At 43.3% G+C, this 24,183-nt stretch overlaps 1 protein-coding gene across 1 annotated transcript; it reads left to right on the top strand.

Annotated features, from left to right (window-relative positions):
- The first annotated feature begins 1,099 nt into the window (after positions 1 to 1,099).
- Positions 1,100 to 23,728, top strand: LOC147432981 (meiotic recombination protein DMC1 homolog). Its single transcript, XM_086492013.1, has 11 exons — positions 1,100 to 1,209; positions 1,853 to 1,913; positions 1,993 to 2,018; positions 2,097 to 2,173; positions 2,345 to 2,411; positions 22,839 to 22,933; positions 23,092 to 23,129; positions 23,185 to 23,277; positions 23,364 to 23,445; positions 23,519 to 23,587; positions 23,661 to 23,728. Exons 1-11 carry the CDS (start codon positions 1,100 to 1,102, stop codon positions 23,726 to 23,728), a joined length of 786 nt encoding a protein of 261 aa, XP_086348139.1.
- The last annotated feature ends 455 nt before the right edge of the window (positions 23,729 to 24,183 follow it).

Here is a 24,183-nt window from a genome sequence, read left to right on the forward strand (position 1 = left end):
GGAAGACCAAAAATGCAGATGGGTTTTGCTTGCTAACCAATACCTTTTAAAGACTTCCACAGGCTCACGATCTAAAATTTTGGGTTGCGTGAGGTCTCTTGGGATAGTTTCCTAGGAAGCTAAAATTCTCTTCTTATTCTTCTTCTTCTCACTAGTGGATCCGCCGAACCGAACTGTACGAAAGCTGCGGAGTTTCCTCTCTTGTGTATGCAGACCTCAGCACTAAAGGGCACGGGCATTAAATGAAGCTCGAGAGGTGGGATCGACGGCTGAGAAGCCCGGGCACGAATCTCAAGGAGATTTGAGGGCTCAAAAAAACGAGGCGTGGGGTGTTGCACGCGGGTTTGAACCCTGGTGGGTGCCGGGCAAGGCGCATGACTTACCCAACCCACCTATGCGCATACGTTAACCATGGTGGGCAACAAATGCATGATAAATAAACGTCGACAGGGTGTGCCCATGTCCAAGTTTACTTTTCGGCATACGGCCCTGCACGCCTCTGCTTTAGTGCCCGAGCTTCTCAGCCGTAGATCCCACCTCTTGAGCTTCCTTTAATCCCCCGTGCCCTTTAGTGCTGAGGGTATGCAGAGGCTCTGGGAAACCATTGTCGCCATAACTGCCATAGACACGACCATAAGATAGATCTTTCCTCGGAAAGCAGCTCTTGTCGCACATCGAATCCCCTGCACCTTACTATGCTCGATTATATATCAGCTCCGTTGGCGTAATTTGCCCGTGGCTCATATAAAAGTGTATCGACAGATTCTCAACGTGCACTCAAGCGGCTTCAAGCACTATGTCAGCTAGGGATGAGGAGGCCATTCACAATAGCCCGAGTTGGAGAGGTGGTTGCATTTGTAGTCATGATAGCGAAGGTTGCATTGAGGACGGAGCACATCGTGATGTTTGTCATCCTGATGGATTACAAAGTTCAACCGTTCTTTGGATTGCGTACTCTGCTCACTTCGGATGCAAGGCCTTCTATAAGAGCAAACGAGATAGCCAATAGAGACATCGTAACATGAAAAGCTTCATTCCGTTCCGATTTTTAACCATTCTCAGCAGCAATATATATAGCAGTAGTTGAACCGCTCTCGGGATGGCGTACACTGCTCGCATCAATCACTGCACCTCTATCTGTACTGACTATCTCATCTGCTCTTATGGAAGCCTTGCGGAAGCTTATTGGATTGTAGGTGCTACGCGCAGGTAAACCTGCTCCACCCTAGTTCATACGCTTGCAAGTTTCATGTCTTTGAGCTGATCTATCATTCGTTTTCTGTGCCATGATCCTTGCTCTATTAGTATAGATAGAGCATTCTAATTTGAGGTTACGTTTAGCCTTGCTTCGTCTCTGAACTTCTTTGTTCATGATCTACTCATCGTGGCTACTTTTTTGTGTTGTTTCTTCACAACAAGTTGCAGAAGCACCTGAGCTATGCCCTTTGAACTGATTGAACAAGGTGTGCAGCTGATTCACAAATCACCGTTGGCCTTTTCAATCTCTTACGTAGGCAACTTGATCTCTTTGGTTTGTTTTGACAACACTTACTGCACAAGGCATCAACGTTGGTGGCACTAAGAGACTACAAGATGCAAGTATTTACACCTGCAGTGGCCTGCTTATGCAAACTAAGAAGGTAATTTAAACCCGCCTCTTAAAGCTGTTGTGCATCAGACAGAAGGTTTGGCCTCCATGGCCTAAAAGTTGTTTCTCTCTCTTACATTAAATCACTCGTTAACTTCATGACCTAAACTCTAAAGTTGTTTTTATTTACTTAATTGACAAAAGCCTACTCTGCCGTTAAAGACCTAATTGAGGCTAAAGTAGATTACATAGTTGAGACCATAGAGACGTTAAAAGCCTAGAGGCTAAAGTAGATACGATAGTTGATGCCACAGAGAAGTTCGTTGTACGTGAAACTCATGTAAAGTGATTGAGCCGATGCAATTTTGGGATTTGTACCAATTCTACTGACTTGATATGCAAAGCATTTTGGCTACATCACTGGAAATGAAATCCTTAACGATTGATATTTTCTTTCTAGCAACACATACAATACTGAAAGAAGGTTTCTGCTACCGTTTCTTAAAATTTGTATCTTACAACGCAAATCCGTGGTCCATATAACGATTGGTTCTCATGCATTGGATGAAGTTCTTGGTGGTAATAGTTTTCAAGTTAACTCTGCAGACTTGAAGATTTTGAAATGTATTTTTGCTCTATGAAGCTGGAATACGTTTGTCTTGATAGAGGCTTTTGGAGAGTTGAATTATAGCAATATAGAAAGATAACATAAAGGTTCCAATGGGCATTTCCAATATGTGTCATCGATCTTACCAGTTCCACTTACAGTCTTTCTATACAGAACAAGAAAGACACAATTGGCTCATAAGCTTCATGTCTTCACACAGGTGATCTTAAAGCTATGTTTCTACTAAAACCTATCATTAAGAAATTTCAGAGGTCATTTGGAGGGCCATATGAAGAGAGAGAAAAATAGAGCGCGTCCAATGAGCACGAAGGCTACGTTACGTAGGAAAGTACGTGGAAAGACTCAAAAAATAGGAAAATAGCATAAAACTTTCACGAATCTAGGATTGTAGCATCGTAATTTCCTTCCTTTTACCGAGCTTTTAGGTGCTTGCATGTGGTCCCACTTCTGATATTCTCTTATGGTCATTAACGTACTGGAGGGTGACCATTAAGCCCGCACAAGATATTGGAATTCTAAAACACTTTTTCTCCATTAGAATGCTTTCAAAGTGAATCTCCCTCCACTAAAGCTTTTCTCTGAGAGCTATGGCTTTCACGTCTTCTCGCCCAAGAAGCTCCAGGTGTTTACTGTCTCTCACACCAACAACCAACAGCTGCACTTTGCCTAGAAGGCCAAGTAGTAGCATATCCTCAATTACAATATCAACTTCAATAAGTGTAAAGAACCAATGGGTTGGACAAAGGATAAACAAAGGTTCATGGGTCCTCATGCAACCAAGAAGACCCAAGAGGTCTAGTGGTATCAACGTTTACCGCTCAACATGGAAGGCCAGAGTGTTGGATTTCAAAGTTGAAATCGGCAAAAGATTTGTAAAAGAAGTTCTTGTTCAGCATGTGTTTACCCATCCAGAGGTGATAGCAAACGGTGGAAATGTATCAGATATACATCAACCACGTTGCAATTGTAAGTACTCTTGACATGTGAACTTACTGATACTCTCATTATAACTTTTCTTATATATTTTGCAATGTTTCTCCCGCTTGTTATGAGCAATGTCTCCATTCTTCACAGCTCAATTACATTAGATTTGTCATTTTTACTTATTGATACTCTTAGTTTAACTCTTCTTATATATATTGCAGATGTTTATCCCTCTTCTTACGAGCAATGGGAGCCTGTGGAGTGCATAATAGGCCTCTTCCATGTTGTTCATGCCCACATTGGTTCTCTACAGTATTCAGGGAGGAGCAGCAAAAGACTGGCTGATGAGGGAATATTTTTTTATGACCATTTCTACCAACTCAGCTCAGGGAATAAGAATGGCATGTTGGTGAAAGTGCCTCTACCAACCGATTGGAACACTGTGGACTGGCCAGTTCCCGAGGAAACAATGTTGGAGGCAATGCGAAGTAAGCTCTACAAGGATATACAGAGGTCTCTACGTAGCTCTATTCCCACCAAACTGGTTAGAATTGCAAACTTTTGTCCTGTTGCACTCTTCATAGAGTTGTTTCATAGCTACAACATCCGTGTTACGAAAACTATGTTCATGTGTAAGTCATTTCAGCAGTCATCATGTGACAAACTTCTTGACAGAGAATGGTATGTAAAGGAAGAGATTGGTTTACGGTGCGAGGTCGCGCTTGATACTCTAGTTATCAAGTACATGATTGCAAGCTAATCACTGTTACTCTCATTTTGGTATATGCGATCACAAATGCTCAATGGTAAGTACATTCCTATGGACCAGGTTTCTGCAGGTTTGGAAGATAATCCTGCTATGGATGTGGAAGTGATTGATAAAGAGCATGGCCTACTGTTGGTGGTTACAATAAGGGAGCTATGCAGTCTTCAGCATTTGCAGCATGACATAATTGAAGAATCAATGGACAAGGACCTATCAGATTTTTCCTTTTTCCTAGCTGGCCCTAAGGTGATACGGCAAAGGGAAAAAGATATTTTGTGCAAAGAGTTGGATGGTCGGGTTGAAGTAGTGTCAATGTAACAGATATTCTAGCTTGTGAACCCAAGTGTATACAAATGACTTTCAATACATGAAGTTTATTGAGCTCATTTGTCAATTGTGCCCTATGAAAAAGTGTGCTTGAAATACATTTCTTTACCATGTCAAATCTCTCTCTCTCTCTCTCTCTCTCTCTCTCTCTCTCTCTCTCTCTCTCTCTCTCAATGTTAGACAAGACAAAGACATGCTAGAAGAGTCATCTTAATTCATTAGAAAGTACAAACTCGTCCGTGAACAATGGACTGAGATACAATTTCTGTAAGTATGGAATCAGAATGTCTTCAAGGTAAAAATCAAAGGAATGCCCCTCGAAAGAAGGTGGTGAGATAGTTGTTCCCAACGGATTTAGTTCTCCCTTTTCAGGAGTATCATCAATCAGTAGTGTATTAGTTGCATCAAAGGGTACACCAATTTGGCTAAACGGTTTGTACAAAAGAGGTAAGTGTGGTTTTTTAGGGTGGTAGTGGCCCTCAACGGTAACACATTTTCTTTGATCATACAAAAAGGCAAAATCTGACGTGTGAGTGTCACATACACTGCAAACTATTGTAACTAGTGGCGACAAGTTTTGCCTTTGCATTGAAGACCATATGGCAACTCTAAAGCGCGGAAGAAGAAACTGAATAAATTCCTTGGTTCCTGGACGACGAACCACGACTCGACAAGTTCCCATCCGAAACGTTTGCAAATCCTCAAAGGGTTCTGTGTCACCGAGAGGCACGCGCATCAGCAGCAATCCATTGACGTCCAAGATAATCAACCTCTGTAAAAGTTGACAAGTACATATAAGTAGTTAGAAGCTGAACATATTTTGCCATACTTGAATAGATATTACCGGAACAACCGTATCTACAGGTAGCAATGGTCCATACTGGGTCTCTGTAGTGTTGATGTCGTTGTTGCTCTCCTCTGATTTAGCTTCATCATTCACATCTTCATAGTCATCATTCACATACTCATCAGGGGTCTCCCCTATGGCTCTTTCTTCCTCATTCAAGGTTTCCTCCAAGGTCTTTTTCTCTCCCTCGGTTGACCGGCTTGCCTCATACATCCTTGCCTGATCCATATCAGTTTGCTCATCCCTAGGCCTGCTTTCCTCATCCATATCCTTTTGCTCATCTATAGGCCTGCTTTCCTCATCTTGGGTTTCAGCCATAGGCTCTTTTGGCTCCTCCACTGGCTGACTTGGCTCTTTCATTGTCTCCTCTGGTTGTACACTAGCACCTTCCATATGCTCATTTGACCTTTCCTCATCCTTGGCTCTTTCATCTTCTGCTGATATGACCCCCTCGGCCCGTTGTGATTTCACTGTATCGGATGCAGGGGTTTGTCGTGGTGGCACGTTATGTATTGTTAGATCAATAGTGCGGTCATCCAGGACGCTATCTTCAAGCTCTCTGGGGCTAGACATAGTAAGTAGGTGTTGTATTAAACTTACCCAGAATCTTTGCAAATAATCATATGTGTAGTTTTTTAAAGCACTCTGCAAAATTGAAAGACCACATGGTGAGAATTCTTTTATAAACTAAACCAAAACTAACTGAATTCATTGCCAAATGGTTACCTTAGTCATGAAAGGTTTTAATGCAAAGTAGCTTTGCAGGACATATTCTGCATGGAGAAGACATCTCCAGCCGCAAGAATTTCCATCGGTTTGATTTGGGACAGGTACATCTTTGATTGGGGCCTTGTATAGTTCATACCTTCCACATAGCTTGCCATAGGCAAGCAACAACCTCTTTATACAACTGCACAAAGCAATGTCAAGATGTTAGCATGAGGCTTCAAATTTACATGGATATCTATAAGAAACACTTTCTGATACAAAACACTTACAGCCTAATTTCAAGGTGGGTTCCTTTTATTGAATTGAACACCCACACTGCTGGTTGGTCAACATTAAGGCATATGAGACTCCAGTGATGGTTGTTCTCATATGGAAAGATGATGACAGTAACTTCCAGCATAGCACAATGGAGAAACCAACTCTCAAAGGTCCCAGATAGACTGTTCTTTTGTCTAATAATCACTGACATTTGTGGATCAAGAAGAAACACCTCTGTGTGGGTGTGCAGTGGGAGTTGACTTTTGATCAGGCTGCAGAGACTTTACCTGAGTTAGCAAACCTATTATCTGAGTTTTCAAAGCTAGCAAGATAGTAACACTTACTTAAGACAAGCATAGATAATTGTGTCTGAAATCTGAGCATCTGGATTCTGCAATAAATTAATGTCCACTTTTTCCAGAGCTAGCTTTCTGGCTCCATCTACAAATGGTATCTCTGCAAGCAAACCATCCTTCATTGAAAGTAGAGTTTCTTGATTGCTTGCCTCTATGGACAGGGTCACATTGCATTCTGTTTGCCTCTGGGACTCCACTGCTACTTTTGCTTTCTCCTTAAGCTCTGCTTCCCTCATGTCCTCTGTTTGGCGAGCAATAGTCTCTGCCCTTGCCCTTGTATTCACATCATGTGTGACATCTACAACTGTGAGTTGTGGCACTAGCTCAGGGGGGTATAACAAAATTTCCCTCATTTTCTTATCCCTGTAGACATTGGGGACCAGTAGTTTGTCATACCTCCACCTTATTCTTTTCAGTGTCTCACTATCTTTGTCCATTATAGTAACCCTGTGGGCATGGGCTACAACAATGGTCATGTCACTAAAGTACTCCAGTAGGAAGTCCTCTGCTGCTTCTTGTAGAGCCATTAATGCCACCACCTTCCACCTTTTGGTGCCCCAGGTAGCTTCTTCACATATGGACCTCACCATCCTCTGAAAGGGCAGCTTTGGTATGCATAAATCTACACATTTCTGTGCCTTTCTGATTTCTCTGAAAAGTCCCATGCAGGTTTGTAACTTCTTCACCCTTGGACCTTTCAGAATTTTATTGGGTTTTCCAGGTCTTTTCTTTGGGGTTGCAGATCTGCTACTTGCTTTAGCTGCTAATCCTGGTCCCTTGCCTGCCTTCCTTGCAGTGGCTTTTGTTCTAGCTATTTCACTGTATACAAAAAGAGGAGTCTCTCTCTCTCTCTCTCTCTCTCTCTCTCTCTCTCTCTCTCTCTCTCTCTCTCTCCTTTCTATAGCTTAGCATATTTAAATAGAGAGAGAGTGAGAGACTCCCATTACTAAAGGTGCGCGTGGAGCATGTTTTGACCTCAAAAAACACCTCCACGCGCCGTTAGTATAAGGTAAAAGAAAGACTCACTCTCTCTCTCTCATTCCCCCGCCTTACATCCTCTCTCTATAACACTCACACATACACTGGTCAATGCACAGTACTAACGGCTCGCATAGAGACATGCACACCGGTTATGCCGCTCTACGCGCGCCTTTAGTAGAGAGAGAGAGAGAGAGAGAGAGAGAGAGAGAGAGAGAGAGACTCTATGTGTGTGTGTGTGTCTGTATTTGTGTGTGTGTGTAAGTTATATTTGTGTGTGTGTGTGTTTGTGAGTGTGTGTGTGTCTCTATATGTGTGTGTGTGTGTGTGTCTCTGTGTGTGTGTGTGTGTGTGTGTGTCTCTCTCTGTGTGTGTGTGTGTGTGTCTCTGTGTGTGTGTGTGTGTGTGTGTGTGTTGTGTTTGTGACTGTATGTGTGTGTTGTTTGTTAAGACAGAGCTAGATATGCAATATACTGTGACAGAAACATAGAGAGAGAGATAGAGGCAAAGGCAAAGGGAAATTTCATAAGCAGAGGGAGAGAGAGAGAGGGCCAAACCTCCTGAGGACGCAGACCTTCGTTATGTCGATGGGTCGGCTTGCTGTCGGAGACGCAGACGACGGCTCTTTCTCTCTCTCTCTCTCTCTCTCTCTCTCTCTCTCTCTCTTTCACGAGGTGTGGTTTTTGTCTCTTATGACCTCTATATATGACGTACAAAAGTATACGGTCTCAATAATGATCGTACGTGCGACAACATGCAATTATACTCTATTTTATAGTAACACGTGGGGCGCCGCCGTGTGTATCCGTTATAAGTGTGATTTTGAGAGAGAGAAAAAGAGAGAACAATAGAGAGAGAGAGCGAGAGAGAGAGAGAGAGAGAGAGAGAGAGAGAGAGAGAGAGAGAGAGAGAGCCTCATTACTGCCAGAGAGTGATAGAGAGACAGAGAGAGAGAGGGAGAGAGAGAACCATAGAAAGAGAGAAGGAGAGAGAGAGACTGATTGAGAGAGAGATAGAGAGAGGGACTCCTTACTCTCAGAGAGAGAGAGAGAGGGAGAGAGACAGAGTCAATTTGACAGACAAAAAGTAATGGAGGAGACACCTCCCTTGGAGTTTCTGCAAACCCCACCAACAAAAGGTGATCTCTCACTCTTTCTCTCTGTATTTCCAACAGTTGGTACAAATTGTGTGTGTGTGTGTGTGTGTGTGTAAACAAAGAAAAACCCAGACTGTTGTTCAACACACACACACCTCAACACATACTTCCATAGACAGAGACACACACACACAGACACACACACACATACACACATACACACAGACACACACACAAAGACATACACACACTCTCTCTTCCTCCCCTCTCTGTCCCCATTACTAACGGCGTGCAGAGCCAACCAAACACTGGCTGCAGCTCTCTCCACGCGCCTATAGTATAGTTATGACTCTCTCTCTCTCTCTCTCTCTCTCTCTCTCTCTCTCTCAATTGTACTAAAGGCGCTGTCAGGAGTTTTTTGGAGCAAGGGATTGTGCATATGTACATACACATGCATGGTGCATCAAATAAGGAATTGCCCATTTTCCAGAGCCAGGTGGTTACGTGGGGCCCACATGTGTACAGGTAGGACAGCATGTACATAGTGCATCGATTTTCACTATTACTATTACCAGTGTGTTTTTTCTACAATAATGAGGAGTTGGTGGCACGTAAAAATTCTCGAGGAAGCTATCCGCGGGCCGACGACGTGAGGTCAGCAGGTGCGTCAGATGGCATCTAGTGGCGTCAGGAGGGCGAACGAGGTCAATATTTGCACGCGGATGAGGACGGACACAACGTGGGTGTTTGCTTGTGAGAATTATGCAGAAAGGTCATCATGAGGACCTTTTTTTGGGGCCACTTCACGTGGTTGCGGGATGCATTATTGGGGAAAGCTGAGTGCTAGGTGTGCGGATGATGCAAAAAAGGTGACAACTATGCACTGCGAGGTCAGTTTTTGGCCTGTTCGGGGCTCGTTTGAGGTCATCTAAAAGGCCAAGGGTGCCCAAGTAATAAAGCTAAGTGTGGGAACTGAAAAAACTGAGAGAAGACCAGAAAAAACGTGGAGAAGAGAGGAGGAACAGCCGCATATGTGTTTTTGCCCATTTTGGAGCCTATTTTGGCCATAAACTGCTCATCCGAGGTCGGATTTGAGCACTTTGACATTGTAGACTGGGGTTTTGGGCCGTTCCGGACGCGATGGCGCTGTCCATTTTGCCAAATTCCTCACTCTTTTTCTGCTATTTTTTTGTGTAAGTTTCTGCTATGAGCGAAGTTTCTGCTCCAGTTTGTGATTATATCTGGCTTATTTTACCCATATTGTGTGAGCTATTTGCCCCATTGGTGTTGGCCCAAGCTCATTTGTATCTAAACATCAGAAGTTCTCCTCTTTTGAGCTGAGTTTTTGTGTGTGTGTGTGTCTCTGTGTGGAGTGGGCAAGTGGATAGTCTCTCTCCTCTCACTCCAGAGGTGTGTTCCCTGTCTCGACCAGGTGTGTTGTCTAAGCCGAGTGGTGCCCCATAGTGTGTGTGTGTATCTTCCCAAGAGTGTGTGTCGGGTCGTTATAGAGGCCTCTTGTGTGTTTCCATCCCGCTCACATTCTTTTGGTGCCCCCACGGAGGATCTTCTTCGAGTACCTTCTGCTTTGAGCTTCGAGCTTCGAGCTTCGGGATTACAGGTTGCAGGTTGCAGATTACAGGTTACAGGGACAGGTACAGGTACAGGTGATTCACACAGGTACAGGTAGCTGGAGTACAGTGATATACTAGCAGTGATGTCACTTACAGTTGTTGTGGGAATGCATCACTTGGCGCCTATTTGAGCGCATTGTCTGCTGGATTGTACGTTACTTGTGGAAACTGCCATTGTACGCATTTGTGGAGCCATACTTGGTTGTATTTGGAAGTCCCAGCCATTTCTGAGACTTGGTCTGGAAGATAGTCATTTCTGAGACTTGACTATATGCGATTTGCATTAGCCTTCGTGTGAGGGTCGATAGCGTGAGGTTTTTATTGAGCTAGGGGATTCTCAAATGTGGAGATCCTTTCGGTGATACAAGTAGCTGGAGCACCCTTTTTGTGACCTCGCCATAGGCTATGTACTAGTGAGTCCTACTTGATGCTCGGGTTCTATTGTTGACAGTTTATGCATACATAGACAGTCTATATTTTGGGTTCACACTGCTCTACTTCTGGGGAAACTCTGCCAAAAATTTTCCAAGTTATGATGGCTGGTTTTTTGGTATTTTGAGCCATTTATGCTGTTATGCTGCTGAAATTTTGGCAAAATCAGAGGTTGAGTCAGGTGTGCCTTCTTGGGAGTTTCATGGTTGGCTTTAATGGATGATCAAAATGGCCCTCAGTTCACTCCTTGCCATTTAACTCAAAGAATTCAGATTAATGTTCATGTGTCCAGGAAGATCTTTTTCCAACAGCGCATAGTCTTTATGTTTGGGCCAAGAAGAGTGAGAGAGATCCTGGAATGTCCTTTGCCTGTTGTCATTCCGATGATTAACTATGAAAACTCATTTCATGTGCACGTGTTTGTCCTTATCTAAATTTGAGCTCCATTGAAGTTTCTAGGGATTGGGTAGTGAAAAGTTTGGGTTCTTGCACGTGTGTTTAAAGGGGTTCTCTAGCCATGGCTTTCTCTTATCCGGAGTTTCATGGAAGAAGTGATGAAGATGTGGAAGACTTTTTGGAAAAGATGGAGGTTGCCTGCATTAGCAACCAGATTCATGACCCTACGCAAATGTTACGCCTTCTCCAAATTTGTTTGAAGAGTGATGCACGAGTTTGGTCCAAGGCATTTGAAGAGGAGTTGCGTGCAGCAGATCCACCTATAAGATTGAGTTGGGACAATCTACGACATGGTTTGGAAGTGGAGTTTGTGAAGATAGAAGATCCTGACAAAGTGTGGCAAGAAGTACAGGCTTTGGTGCAAAAGGAAGGTGAGCCAGTAGATGCGTACATACGTAAGTTTTCATTGGCATGGGAGCGAATGTGCAAGGCTTTAGCACCACAGGTACCCTCGCCTGACATGATGAAGAAGGACAGGTTCTTAGCTGGTCTTTGGGAGAATATACGTTGGAGAGTGGAGCTAAAGAAGCCTAGGACATATGAGGATGCACTAGAGGTAGCAAGGAACAAAGAGTGGAAGCTCAGGAAAATGAGCCAGTTAGGGGTGGAGTCTTCGCCAATGAGGTCTGAATTTCAGCCTATAGAGTCTTTACAAGGGCGCATGTCAGGGGTTCATCATGAACCAGTGGTTCTTGTTACTACTCAGGTTATGCCAGCAGTGGTCACTACAGCAGTGCAAGATGATGGCCTAAGGCAAGACATGAGGCAAGTGGTTGATTTGATGAAGAATCTCAGCCTAAACATGCTAGGTCAAGTGGGAAATAATCGAGGTCGAGGGCGGTTTGCAAATCAGCCAGGAGGTGAAGAAAGGCCTAGGAATGGTGTTGGACAAAGCAATGGTAGGTTTTGGAGGCAGACGCCCACATGTTATAATTGTGGAGAGTTGGGTCACATCAACACGCAATGTGATAAGCCACCAAGGATGGGGGGGAGACATGTATCCATTGCCAAGACAGGTGCTAACTAGGTCAAATGATTATGGCATCGAAATTAAGGGAGATGAAGGAACCAGTGGACTGACCCAGGAGGAAAAAGGAAAGACAAAAGTGCTAAGTGTAGTCACCTTGGAGAAGGCATCAAAGCTAGAGGATACATTAGTGATGCCTATTGGGAAGAGGACCACAGAGGATAAGGAAGGAAGAAGTGCCCCAGGTCCTAGTAAGAAGAAAGGAAAGATCCATGAAGGCGAGGATGTCAAGGCCAAGAGGAAAAGGAGAGCTCGTCGAAAGTTTCATGTTTCAGATTTTCCACTAGGGGATGGGCAATTAAGCTATGACTTGAGGGAGGATTTGACGAGTAGGAAGGCAGATGTTACTTTTGGGCAGCTTATAGAGATGGTGCCTAAGCTAAAGCGACAGTGGAAGAGGATGGTTAACCCAATGGAGAAAGAGCCAGAGAGAGGTTCAGTAAAGGTGTTGGCAATGGATGAGCTACCAGACATTTGTCCAATAGTAGATGTGTGGCATAAAAGGAAAAATTTGGGACAAGGTTATGTGGATGGCGGAGCCCAAATATGCGTCATAACACACTCATGCGTTGAGAAGATGGGTCTCACAGTGGCTGGGGTGTCAGGGTTTCGGATCAGATTGGCAAACCATCAAAAAGTAAAATGCTTGGGTGTTGTAAAGAGCTTAGAAGTGGAGGCATATGATGCAAAGGTAGTGGTTGATTTTCATGTGATGCCAGCAGGGTTGGGAGCATATCCTATTATATTGGGCAGACCATGGTTGCGTGCAGTGGGAGTTGTCCAAGATTGGCGACATGGTACGATTAGCCTCTATGGAAAGACAGGTACCAAGAAGCTTTATAATATGGACACAAGGAAACGATTAGAGGAGCTTTATGAAGATGAGGATGAGTCTAGTGATGAAGACTCTTCCACGATGACAGATGAGGACAGTGATAGCACTACTAGCAGTGATGAGGATGCTGATGTTGCATTTCTTTTGATGGATAAAGAAATCCAGGAGTGTGGTTTAGTCGCATTTGCGAATGAAGTTGAAGATGAAAGTGAAGGACCTTATGAAGTGATTGAAGGGCTGATGCAAACCAAGGTTGAGTTGTTAAAGAAGCAGGAATTAATGACAAAAATGATTAGTGGAGACCTCTCAGCTATGGAGAAGGATATATTTTTGCATATGCTGGCTAGTTTTCCTGATTTGTTCATTACTTCATATGAAGAGATCAGAGGGTTCAAGGGTGAAGAGATGCATATAGAGCTGAAAGAAGGTGCTAAGCCAGTGCGGCAAAGGCTAAGAAGGATGGGTCAAGAGCAAATGGAAGCCTTGCGGGTAGAGGTGGACAAGTTATTGAAGGCAGGGTTCATAGTTCCAGTGGAGACCACAGAATGGGTGAGTCCAGTTGTAGTCAGTCCAAAGAAGGATGGGAAGTGGAGAATTTGTGTGGATTTTAAACCCTTAAACACAGCCACTAAGAAGAACCCATATCCTCTTCCATTCATCGATCAGATCTTGGATTCAGTGGCAGGTTATGAGAGGTACAGTGTATGTGATGGTTTTTCAGGCTATTTTCAATTGAAGATTGCTCTTAAAGACCGCACAAAGACAACTTTTATTACGCCATGGGGCTGCTATTGCTACACAGTGTTGCCGTTTGGGTTGTCAAATGGACCATCTTCTATCAAGAAAGAGCAAATTGGGTGTTGGAACCATTCATTGGTAGTTGTGTTAAGGCTTTTATGGACGACTTCTGTGTCTATAGCAGTAGGGCTGAGCATCATGAGAAGTTGCAGATGGTATTGGCTCGATATGATGAATGTGGAGGACAACTAAATCCAAAGAAATGTCATCTAGCACAGCCAAGGGTGAAGTTATTGGGCCATATGGTGTCAGAAAATGGCATTGAGGCTGATCCAGATAAGGTGAAGTCTATTATTCTTCTTCCATCACCTATGAGTACGAAGCAATTGGCAACCTTTATACACAAAGTGAAGTACATGGCACGGTTTATTCCATTGTCTTCGCAGCTTCTTTATCCATTACAGCAAGTGGCAAAGCATGATCCATTGCAATGGGATGACAAGTGTGAAGAAGTGTTTCAAGAGGTGAAAGAGGTGTTAGGGGGGTTGTCAGCCATGCAGGCTCCTGATTGGGAGAAAGTTTTTTATGTAAATCCATCAGTAGGGGATGATGCCATTGGAGCCATGCTATTGCAAAAGGGGAAGGGCAGCCATTATATGAGGCCAGTGTATTGTGCAAGCCGAGTGAAGTTGGTAGCGGAGAGAAAGTTATCGGAAGTAGAGCTAGTGATGGCCAGTGTAATATTTGCTTGTCGACGATTTCGTCATTACTTGCTACCACGGCCTTTTGTTTTCTTGACGAGTTATGCCTTTTTGCCACAGTTAATTAATGGTACTAACATGTCAAATGTGGTGAAGAAATGGGTAATTGAGCTGCAAGAGTTTGAGTTCTCTTTTCTAGTGGAAGATAGTACAAGGGCTACCCTAGCTGATTTGTTGACCTACAAGGAGAATCCCCTTATTGTTAAGGAAGAGGTGGTGAGAAAGGTAGTTGAAGAAGTGCCACAGATCAGCAATACACATGTGTTGTTCTTTGATGGTTCATACAGAAAGAGCCATGATGCAGCTTCAGGGGGTATAGCACTTTATGATCCAGAGGGGAAGCTAGTATGCAAGAGAGGGTTCAAATTGGATGCGCATAGTAACAATGAGGCTGAATATGCTACATTGGAAGCTGGCTTACACATTTGTTTGAAGCATGGGGTTCGAAGGTTGAGCATAAAAGGTGATGCCTTGTTAGTGGTGAAGCAAGTGCTGGGTGTGTGGAAGAGCAAGAACACCTCATTGAAGGAAATGTGCTTCAGAATTAAAGGCCTGTTAAAAAAGTTCGAAGCATGGAGCATCAGACACATTGAACGTGCTCTAAATGGAGAGGCACATGAAGCAGCTCAAGGCATGATTGGGGAGCTATTCGTGTTGAGGACCAATTTACCTCTTTATCATGGCCGGGAAAGTTTGGCTCAAGAAGAGGAGTTTTTGCTAACAGGAATCATTCCAAAGGAGATTCAGAAGTCTAAGAAGTATGGCTTTCTGCGTAGAGCATACAGGTACAAATTGATTGGTGATGTCTTATACATGAAAGGGGCTGATCTCGTGTTGAGACGTGTACCTTGGCAGGAGGAGCTTTACAGAGTGTTGGAAGAGAATCATGAAGGCGCATGTGGTGGCCATTTTGCTCTAAAGATCACCTTGCATAAGATTTTGCAAGAGGGGTATGTATGGCCTAGTTTGCACAAAGATGTTCACCATTGGTGTAGGTCTTGCAATAGGTGTCAAGCATTTGGTAAGAGAGTGTTGAAGCCAGAGCTACGAAAAACCATTATGGCGTTCGATGTGTTTGAAAAGTGGGGGATTGATGCAATAGGCCCGTTACCTATCACAAGCAGGGGCAAAAGCTATATTTTGACGGCAGTGGACTATCTTTCTAGATGGGCAGAGGCTATAGCAGTAAAACAGATCACTGCAAAGGATGTGGCAAAATTTGTGTATGATGAAATATGTTGCAAGTTTGGGGTGCCATTAGAGCTACTTTCAGATAAGGGGCCAGGATTTAGAGCTAAACTGCTAGACTTCTTATGCACAAAGATGAAGATTAGGCACCAGCATACCACTCCTTATTATCCACAGTGTAATGGCTTAAATGAAAGATTCAATGGTGAGTTGGTACAGATTCTTTCGAAAGTGACAGAGCACCAAGGAAATAATTGGGATTTGGAATTGCCTAGTGCATTATGGGCTTACCGTACTTCGGTGAAGACAGGTACAGGGTATACTCCATTTCATTTGGTGTATGGAAAGGAAGCACTATTGCCTGTGGAGGTAGAGTTGCCTGCGGTCAAGATGTTAGAGAAGTTGCTTGGGTCGCCTAGTGATGCATTCAAAGAGAGGCTCTTACAGTTACAAGAGGTCCAATTGGATAGGATGAGCGCATTGGAGCATTATGGGCAGATGCAGGATAAGGCTTTGGCAAAGATAAATGAAAAGGTCAAAAGTAAGGGTATCAAGAAACATGACTTGGTTTTGCGCTACAACAGTAAGCTGGACAACACCTTCCAAAAGAAGTTTCAAATTAAGTGGGAAGGCCCTTTCAAGGTAGTGGAGTGTTTTCCAAATGGCACATATCAGCTGGCTAACCTGGATGGTGTTCTACATAAGTCAAGGGTAAATGGGTTGCGTCTTAAATTGTATCATGCTAGATTGATGATGGTGGAGCAAGATGAGCTGTCTGTGGATCAAGCAGTGTTGGTGAGGGATGAGGAGACCTGTGATGCGGCGAGTCTCATATCTCTCTTTGCTGCTGCTGATCATGAATGATCTAGCAGGCTAGGGGATGGGCAAATTATGTCAGGAGTTTTTTGGAGCAAGGGATTGTGCATATGTACATACACATGCATGGTGCATCAAATAAGGAATTGCCCATTTTCCAGAGCCAGGTGGTTACGTGGGGCCCACATGTGTACAGGTAGGACAGCATGTACATAGTGCATCGATTTTCACTATTACTATTACCAGTGTGTTTTTTCTACAATAATGAGGAGTTGGTGGCGCGTAAAACTTCTCGAGGAAGCTATCCGCAGGCTGACGACGTGAGGTCAGCAAGTGCGTCAGATGGCATCTAGTGGCGTCAGGAGGGCGAACGAGGTCAATATTTGCACGCGGATGAGGACGGACACAACGTGGGTGTTTGCTTGTGAGAATTATGCAGAAAGGTCATCATGAGGACCTTTTTTTGGGGCCACTTCACGTGGTTTCGGGATGCATTATTGGGGAAAGTTGAGTGCTAGGTGTGCGGATGATGCAAAAAAGGTGACAACTATGCACTGCGAGGTCAGTTTTTGGCCTGTTCGGGGTCCGTTTGAGGTCATCTAAAAGGCCAAGGGTGCCCAAGTAATAAAGCTAAGTGTGGGAACTGAAAAAACTGAGAGAAGACCAGAAAAAACGTGGAGAAGAGAGGAGGAACAGCCGCAGGTGTGTTTTTGCCCATTTTGGAGCCTGTTTTGGCCGTAAACTGCTCATCCGAGGTCGGATTTGAGCACTTTGACATTGTAGACTGGGGTTTTGGGCCGTTCCGGACACGATGGCGCTGTCCATTTTGCCAAATTCCTCACTCTTTTTCTACTGTTTTTCTGTGTAAGTTTCTCCTATGAGCGAAGTTTCTGCTCCAGTTTGTGATTATATCTGGCTTATTTTACCCATATTGTGTGAGCTATTTGCCCCATTGGTGTTGGCCCAAGCTCATTTGTATCTAAACATCAGAAGTTCTCCTCTTTTGAGCTGAGTTTTTGTGTGTGTGTGTGTCTCTGTGTGGAGTGGGCAAGTGGATAGTCTCTCTCCTCTCACTCCAGAGGTGTGTTCCCTGTCTCGGCCAGGTGTGTTGTCTAAGCCGAGTGGTGCCCCATAGTGTGTGTGTGTGTATCTTCCCAAGAGTGTGTGTCGGGTCGTTATAGAGGCCTTCTGTGTGTTTCCATCCCGCTCACAGCGCGTGTAGAGAGTTGCAAAAAGTATGGTGTCGTCCTTGCGCGCCTTTAGTACAAAGACACACACACACACACACACACACACACACACACACACAGAGTCTATGTGTATTTTTTTAATGTTCTTTGGAGAGAGAGAGAGAGAGAGAGAGAGAGAGAGAGAGAGAGAGAGAGAGTGAGACTTGTCATGTTTCCTGATGAATAGGATTAAGGTCCAGTAGGCAGAAGAGGCTGAAACCAGACCCAGAGCTTGTGCCAGGATTTCAACCTTTGCAGGCTCAATTGCTTAATGTTTCTGCCAAAAGAACTGTTGACTTTTGTTAGGACATATCTGAAGAAAATTCAATTGGTGAAGATCAATCAGAGAGCTCACCAGGGCAAGAGGATCCCTCACCCTACAAGGCTCCTTCACCCTGTACAGTACTTGTCAAGAAAAATACAAGAAAGAGAAATATAGACTTCTCAGATGATGCAGATGTGCTAGAAAGTAGTCCCTGTGCAACTAAATGTAAATCCAAAGAGGATGTGTCTTCTCTGGAAGACCCAGCTGCAACTGATGAGAGGCTGTTTGATTTTGCATCATCTTGTGGTGCTGGGGACAAGTTTGATCTAGTTCATTCTATGTTTAATCCAAAGTTTGACATTGAAGACCTGTTAGCTCAGCACAATAATTTCTTGCAGTCCTACAGAGATAAGTTTGAAGTGATGGTGCAGGTAGGGAGGGTTGTTCTGCCCACTATGACTCTTGTGCATTTAAATGACTGTGGTGGAAAGGGACAAGGACTGAAGAAGTATAGGGAATTACCACCTTCTTACCGACATTCAGCCTGCCCTTTGCACCAAAAAGAATGCAAACTCATTCAGGAAGCCTTTGGCTTTATGATTTACCTGAACAGCCTGTTTGGATTCCTCATGCAGAATCCTGATGAGGTGTTAGAGGAGCAGGATGCAGCACCAAATGAAGAATGCGAGGAGACAACTCATATACAAGAAGTCGAGGAGGTTGAAGATACAGTCGACCTTGAGGTTGAGGCAATTGAAGTACAAAGAAGTAAGATGCTCTCTGTGAAAACCACAGAAATCAAACTTCCATTGGATGTCAGTAACTTCACTGAGAAGCATGCTCAGATGATGTTGCCTACTGTGCCTGACTTCAGAATTGGAGACAGGACCTATATCTTCTTACATGATGTGCAAAGCGTCTTTTATTTAAGGGAGGATTTCTCCCTGGCTATTATTTCCAGAGTCCAAGAGGAGAGGAGTGGATTTGTTTCAGAGGATAGTAGTGATGATGAGGCAATGGAAACATCCAGCAATCCAATGGAATGTCTCCGAAGATGCTTTGAGAAAGCTAAAATATATAAGGAGACACTACCTGATGAAGCCACCTTCCAAGCAATAAGACAAAGCCTAAGACCATCAACAAGTAACAAAGAAGTGGAGGATTGGTTTAACCATTCAGGTCAGGGGTCAACTACATCTGTAGACCTGTGGCAGGAAAACCTCTTTCTGCAGGATGAGAGCTTCATGGTAACTCTCTCTCTCTCTCTCTCTCTCTCTCTCTCTCTCTCTCTCTCTCTCTCTCTCTCTCTCTCTCTCTCTCTCTCTCTCTCTCTCTCTCTCTCTTTGTGTCACTTCTGACATGATATGTGCAGTCTTGGATTGCTGACAAGGATGACTTCCTTCGGCGGCGGACTCGAGAGTATCGTGGAAGGGATGCGGCCCTAGCGCAGTACCTTTCAAAGCTTTGCGAGTCGCCGATAGTAGTTTTTCACAATTCCATGTCACAAGAGGGTTCAATAGCAACTTACACATTCAAGACACTATCACGCTTCTTGGGTGGACCCGTGCTGCCCAAAAGTGCAGATAAAGTCATTCTTGTGGACAAAGTGTTTGCTAGAGATTGTTTTGGTTACTGCCCGGGCTATACAGGTGGTCGGGCAGCGTATTACTACACCTACACAGCAATGGCACTAGCTCTTGGTAGACAAAACCCAGATGAACTTTTAGACTATGGCAAACATCTCATGATTCGTTACAAGGGTGACGTGCCAAAAAACAAAATTGAACCTTCAAAATCTTGATACACTTCAAGTAGAAATTGTATAAGATCATGTATTACATAAATTTTGTACAATTTCATCCACTCAGAGTATCTTTCTCCACTTGTGATTCACATACACCATTGTCTCTCTCCACCTTCGTTGACTTTCACGAGCTCCGGAGTTGTTGTATGCCATTGATCTTTTAACCTTTTGTTGTTGTAAATGTTTGATGGCTTGTGCTGTTGCTGAATTTGCCAAGACTTCTTTTGCCTGCATTCGATGAATGATTCTACGATAGAACCATTCAAATAGTTCTCTCAAACTGTTAGCCTTGATTCGAGAGACACCATGCCGTGTGTGCCTGAAATAAGCATTTCTCGCTATGTAATGAGACTTTTCCATCCCTTGGGTATTCCATATTGCCGAGTTCCCATACTTTTGTATAAAATATGGTAAATGATTGAAGATGATGTGCTGGATATGAAAACAGATTAGTTAGAATGTTTTACACTCACATATTTGCACATAAGAGAGAATGAAATACACGATAATACCATGTAGTGAGTAATCTGGGTGTCTGTCCATGCTGTCTTGAATGATTTTTTCAGAAGGTTGAGATTCTCCTTGAACTTGTTCATATCACCTTGTGACCAGTCATCTTTGTCGCACATCAAAAATAGGATGTCTATTGATCGCCAAAACTCAGCCTTCGCGTTACGAGTAGTTGGTTCTTGGTCTTTGACTGCAATATGTAGCTTTTTCCAGCTCTGATACTCTACCTTGCTAACATAAGATGTGTTATATATTTTTCCATGTTTTGTTAGCTTCGGATCTCTTGTACCTTGGGGTTTAGATAAAAACCTCCGTGCCTTCACCCCACCGATGGATGGTTTGCATGGGGCATCCTTCTCAGCAGTTGATCTCTTTTCATCCCGCTGGATTTTCACATTGCCACCATGAACCCCCATATCCGACAGTACCATTTCTAAGCACTGCAGGGCTACTTGTCGTTCTGCCGAGTTCTTAATCTTCCAAGCAAACCCGATATATAAGTAGACCAATTTCTCCACAATTCTACAAAGGGCATGCATTGTACAAATGTGGACATTCACAAGTGGTATTTTCAAAACCGGTCGAAAAGCAGGATCCTCAATGTGACGTGTTGGAGCTTTTCTCCACCACTTTGGGTCCATGACCTTTGCAGGCTCCATGCAGAACAAACACGGCGACTTTGCCATTGCACCCATTCCACAATTATACATGCACTTTAATGTTTTGAGGTCACCTGCAAGATGCCACTGAACTTGAAAGTCTCCCCTTGCATCTAGACGTAGTACCTCTCCCTGGTTAGTCTGTCGATCAATCACCTCCGGAATATTAGTTCGATGGAACACCCAATATAGAATCTCATGATCTTCTTTCTTTACCTGCAACACAAAATAAATGAGACTTAAGTAGATGTGAACATTTGAGCTTACCTGAGAATCTCGCTTACCTCAAACGCACCAAGCCACCATATGTTAGATTCTGATTGAACACTAAAATATAAAGGATCATCACTGGGACACTTTGAGAGGGCTCTATTCATTAAAGTAATAGTAACACGCTTTAGCTTTTTCTCTTTAACAAGATCACACTCATCCAGTTTTAACACAAAATGTAATACCCCTCGTGACTCTTCAAATGTGATGTTGTAAAACTCCACCATTCTCTTCTGTAATATCCGCAGGTCTATAAAAATATTATTGAACTCATCATATTCCATGTTTGCTCCATGGCCACTGTAAGTTGCTTTAATATGAAAGGGCTGTCCAAGATAGTCTCCCTGTGCCTCGTTAAGCTGAAGCCTCTCTTTCCAAACACTTGAGGCTGATGGTAGAAGTTTGGATTTTATACCCTTCTTAACAAAGATGGATGAGACAGACTTTTGGATAGCCAAATATCCTCTTTTGCTTACACCAAGTGAATCAAGTGTGCCTTGTATCTCTTTTTCAGGCACTGAGTTCTCTGAAATAAAGCGGTCCACTACATTTCGTTGTAGGACCTTAAACTTCTTGTCATGTACTATATCTGCTGCCACGCTTTTACTTATAAGTGGCTTCAATCTCTTTCCTATATTGGCTTTGGGGTCAATGTTTCCTTGTCAGGATAGATTGAATCTCTACATGAAGACAATGCATAAGTAAATAACAAAAAATTTGCTTCACTAACACTATTTAGGCACATGAAAACAATGCATAACAAGAAAAAACAAAAAGATTACTTAACTAAGACAATGTAGCCAACCAAGAAGCATCACCTTAATGCTCGGATTCTTTTCTTGAGACCTCCTGATGCAACCTGCAATGTTTCAAGATTGCGCAATTTCTTCTTTCGGATACGACCACCCAAGATGGTGTCCTTCATTTGACAACTTCGCACCTTTCCTTTCAGTTCTTGTACCTTTGTTTTATGTTGCAAAATGGTAACCTGATCTGTAGAATGTAAATGTGAAAGGCGAACAATCTCACATTGTTGAGCTTGGAGAATGCCCTTGTAAGTTTTAGCTTCTCTTGTAAGAGATTTACAATAACCCAGAAGGCCCTATTCTCCATCACCAGCAAAGGTCAATAAGCTTGTAGGATTGACAAACGGTGGAGACGCATTAGTCATTGGATTCTTAGGGTAGAGAGAGCCTCTCATCCAGATATCTATGTGTTTAGCTCCCTGAGCTCTGAGCGTCTCTATGGAAGCGGGAGGTATATGTGTGTTTGTTTTACTGCGCTTAATCAATGGTTGGTACTCATTGTCCAAATCAATGTGAAGGTGATATTTGGCTCGTTTCTGGGTAACATTTGTGCCATTTGAGGAGTGCGCCATTAGCCAAATGTGCAGGTTTAATGGAAAGTGAATAGCGGCTGCGCCTTCGTCCCTCCATTTTAGCCTCATTCCCTCCATATTGACGAGGTTCATTCAATGCAACTGAAAAGAGGATTATCCCTCAATCACTACGAACGAATGTTCAGAAGAGTAAGGAATCTACTTAAAGTATACTTTTTGAACTTTTACTATGAAAGACCCAGCTCTATTATTTGCCATTTTTTCTAGAGAGAGAGTGCAAAAAATACATTTTCTTAAAAGGCCCTCCAAATGACCTCCGAAATTCCCTAATGGTTTTGCATGATTTGCAATGAGATTTAACTGTGCTATATTTTTCACTTGACAACTTCCACTTAATATGCATGGGGGGAATGGAAAGGTGGCTTACATTGACATGGAGGGATCCTTGTATCCTTGCACATATTCTTGCCTTGCCCCTATATTCCTCATATTGAACCACAATATGAGGAATATATGGGCAAGGCAAGAATATGTGCAAGGATTCAAGGATCCCTCCATGTCAACTGTGCTATATTCTTCACTTGACAACTTCCACTTAATATGCATGGGGGGAATGGAAAGGTTTCCCATTGCTAAAAGATTGGGCTAAATCCAGTGGCCGTTCTTGATAAGGTGAATAATATGTTCTAGCATGTTGTTAAGTCTAACCTCATATTCGTTGCAACAGATTGCTTATGGCCGAGCCTACACACATGAGCACCAATTCCCTTTGTTTCTTGTACTTGCTGCTAAGATGTCAGAGGAACCATTTAGGCTTTTGGTACCATGATGTGCTGCACTCGGTTTATCCCCAATCAAAACTGATTGAGCCAAGAGTTCAGCAGGTTGCGCTTTTTACTTGTGCAGATTGTTGATTCCATCAGGACCCTTTTAAGAGTACATTTTAACAGTCGTGGGGAATTGGAAGAGCGCCAGGTACAGTTTTCTGGTTCTAAATTTGGATTGATTTGTTTCAACAGGAAATACCTTAATTTAATATAATGCTTGTGGTACGTAGGTAGCTCAAGTATTGTCGAGGCTTACCAAGATAGCAGAAGAATTTAATGTTGCCATGTACATAACAAATCAAGGCATCCCGAACTATATATTACTAGGTCTAAAGCGTATCAGCAAAGGATTTTGCATGATATATTCTTCCATAAGTGATTAATGATCCTGGAGGTGGTACATTTATGGTTGATCCTAAGAAGCCAACAGGGGGTCATGTGTGAGCTCATGATTTGACCGAGACTGATGCTTGGAAAAGGCATCGGTCTCACACTCAAAGCATGAGCTCGCACATGACCTTCCGAGCATCAGTCTCACAGTCAAAGCATGAGCTCGCGCATGACCCCCTGCAAAGAATCTGCAAAGTAATTTTTGAGGAAGCAGAAGCAATATCCTTTTATGTCGAGGTCTGGTCTCATCTCCTAAAGTTCTAACTTCTTTGTTTCTTTGTAAGCCTTGACAACCAAGAGAATGTTTTCCAGATTGCTCGAGGGGGTGTGACGGACGTCAAAGATTGATCCCTTGACTTTTTTCTTGTGTCTCAACTGGGCAGAGAACCAAACTATTATCTCAATGATCATGGGCCTAGTTGTATTTTGGTGACAAACTTAGTGAGCCTATCGAACTGACTAATGTTGTGAGTAATAAGCATGTATAGATGTATTCACACATTTGATTT

This window comes from Adiantum capillus-veneris, chromosome 20, assembly GCF_014529385.1.
Source record: "Adiantum capillus-veneris isolate H3 chromosome 20, ASM1452938v2, whole genome shotgun sequence".
NCBI classification, from domain to species: domain Eukaryota; kingdom Viridiplantae; phylum Streptophyta; class Polypodiopsida; order Polypodiales; family Pteridaceae; genus Adiantum; species Adiantum capillus-veneris.

Bases quoted from the DNA above. Each gene is read 5' to 3' on its own strand.
- LOC147432981 (XM_086492013.1), top strand. From the start codon at position 1,100: ATGGCGTACACTGCTCGCATCAATCACTGCACCTCTATCTGTACTGAC. The intron at 1,210-1,852 runs GTAAACCTGCTC...TTGAGACCATAG, and splicing joins ATTGTAGGTGCTACGCGCAG to AGACGTTAAAAGCCTAGAGG. The intron at 1,914-1,992 runs GTACGTGAAACT...TGATATGCAAAG, and splicing joins ATGCCACAGAGAAGTTCGTT to CATTTTGGCTACATCACTGG.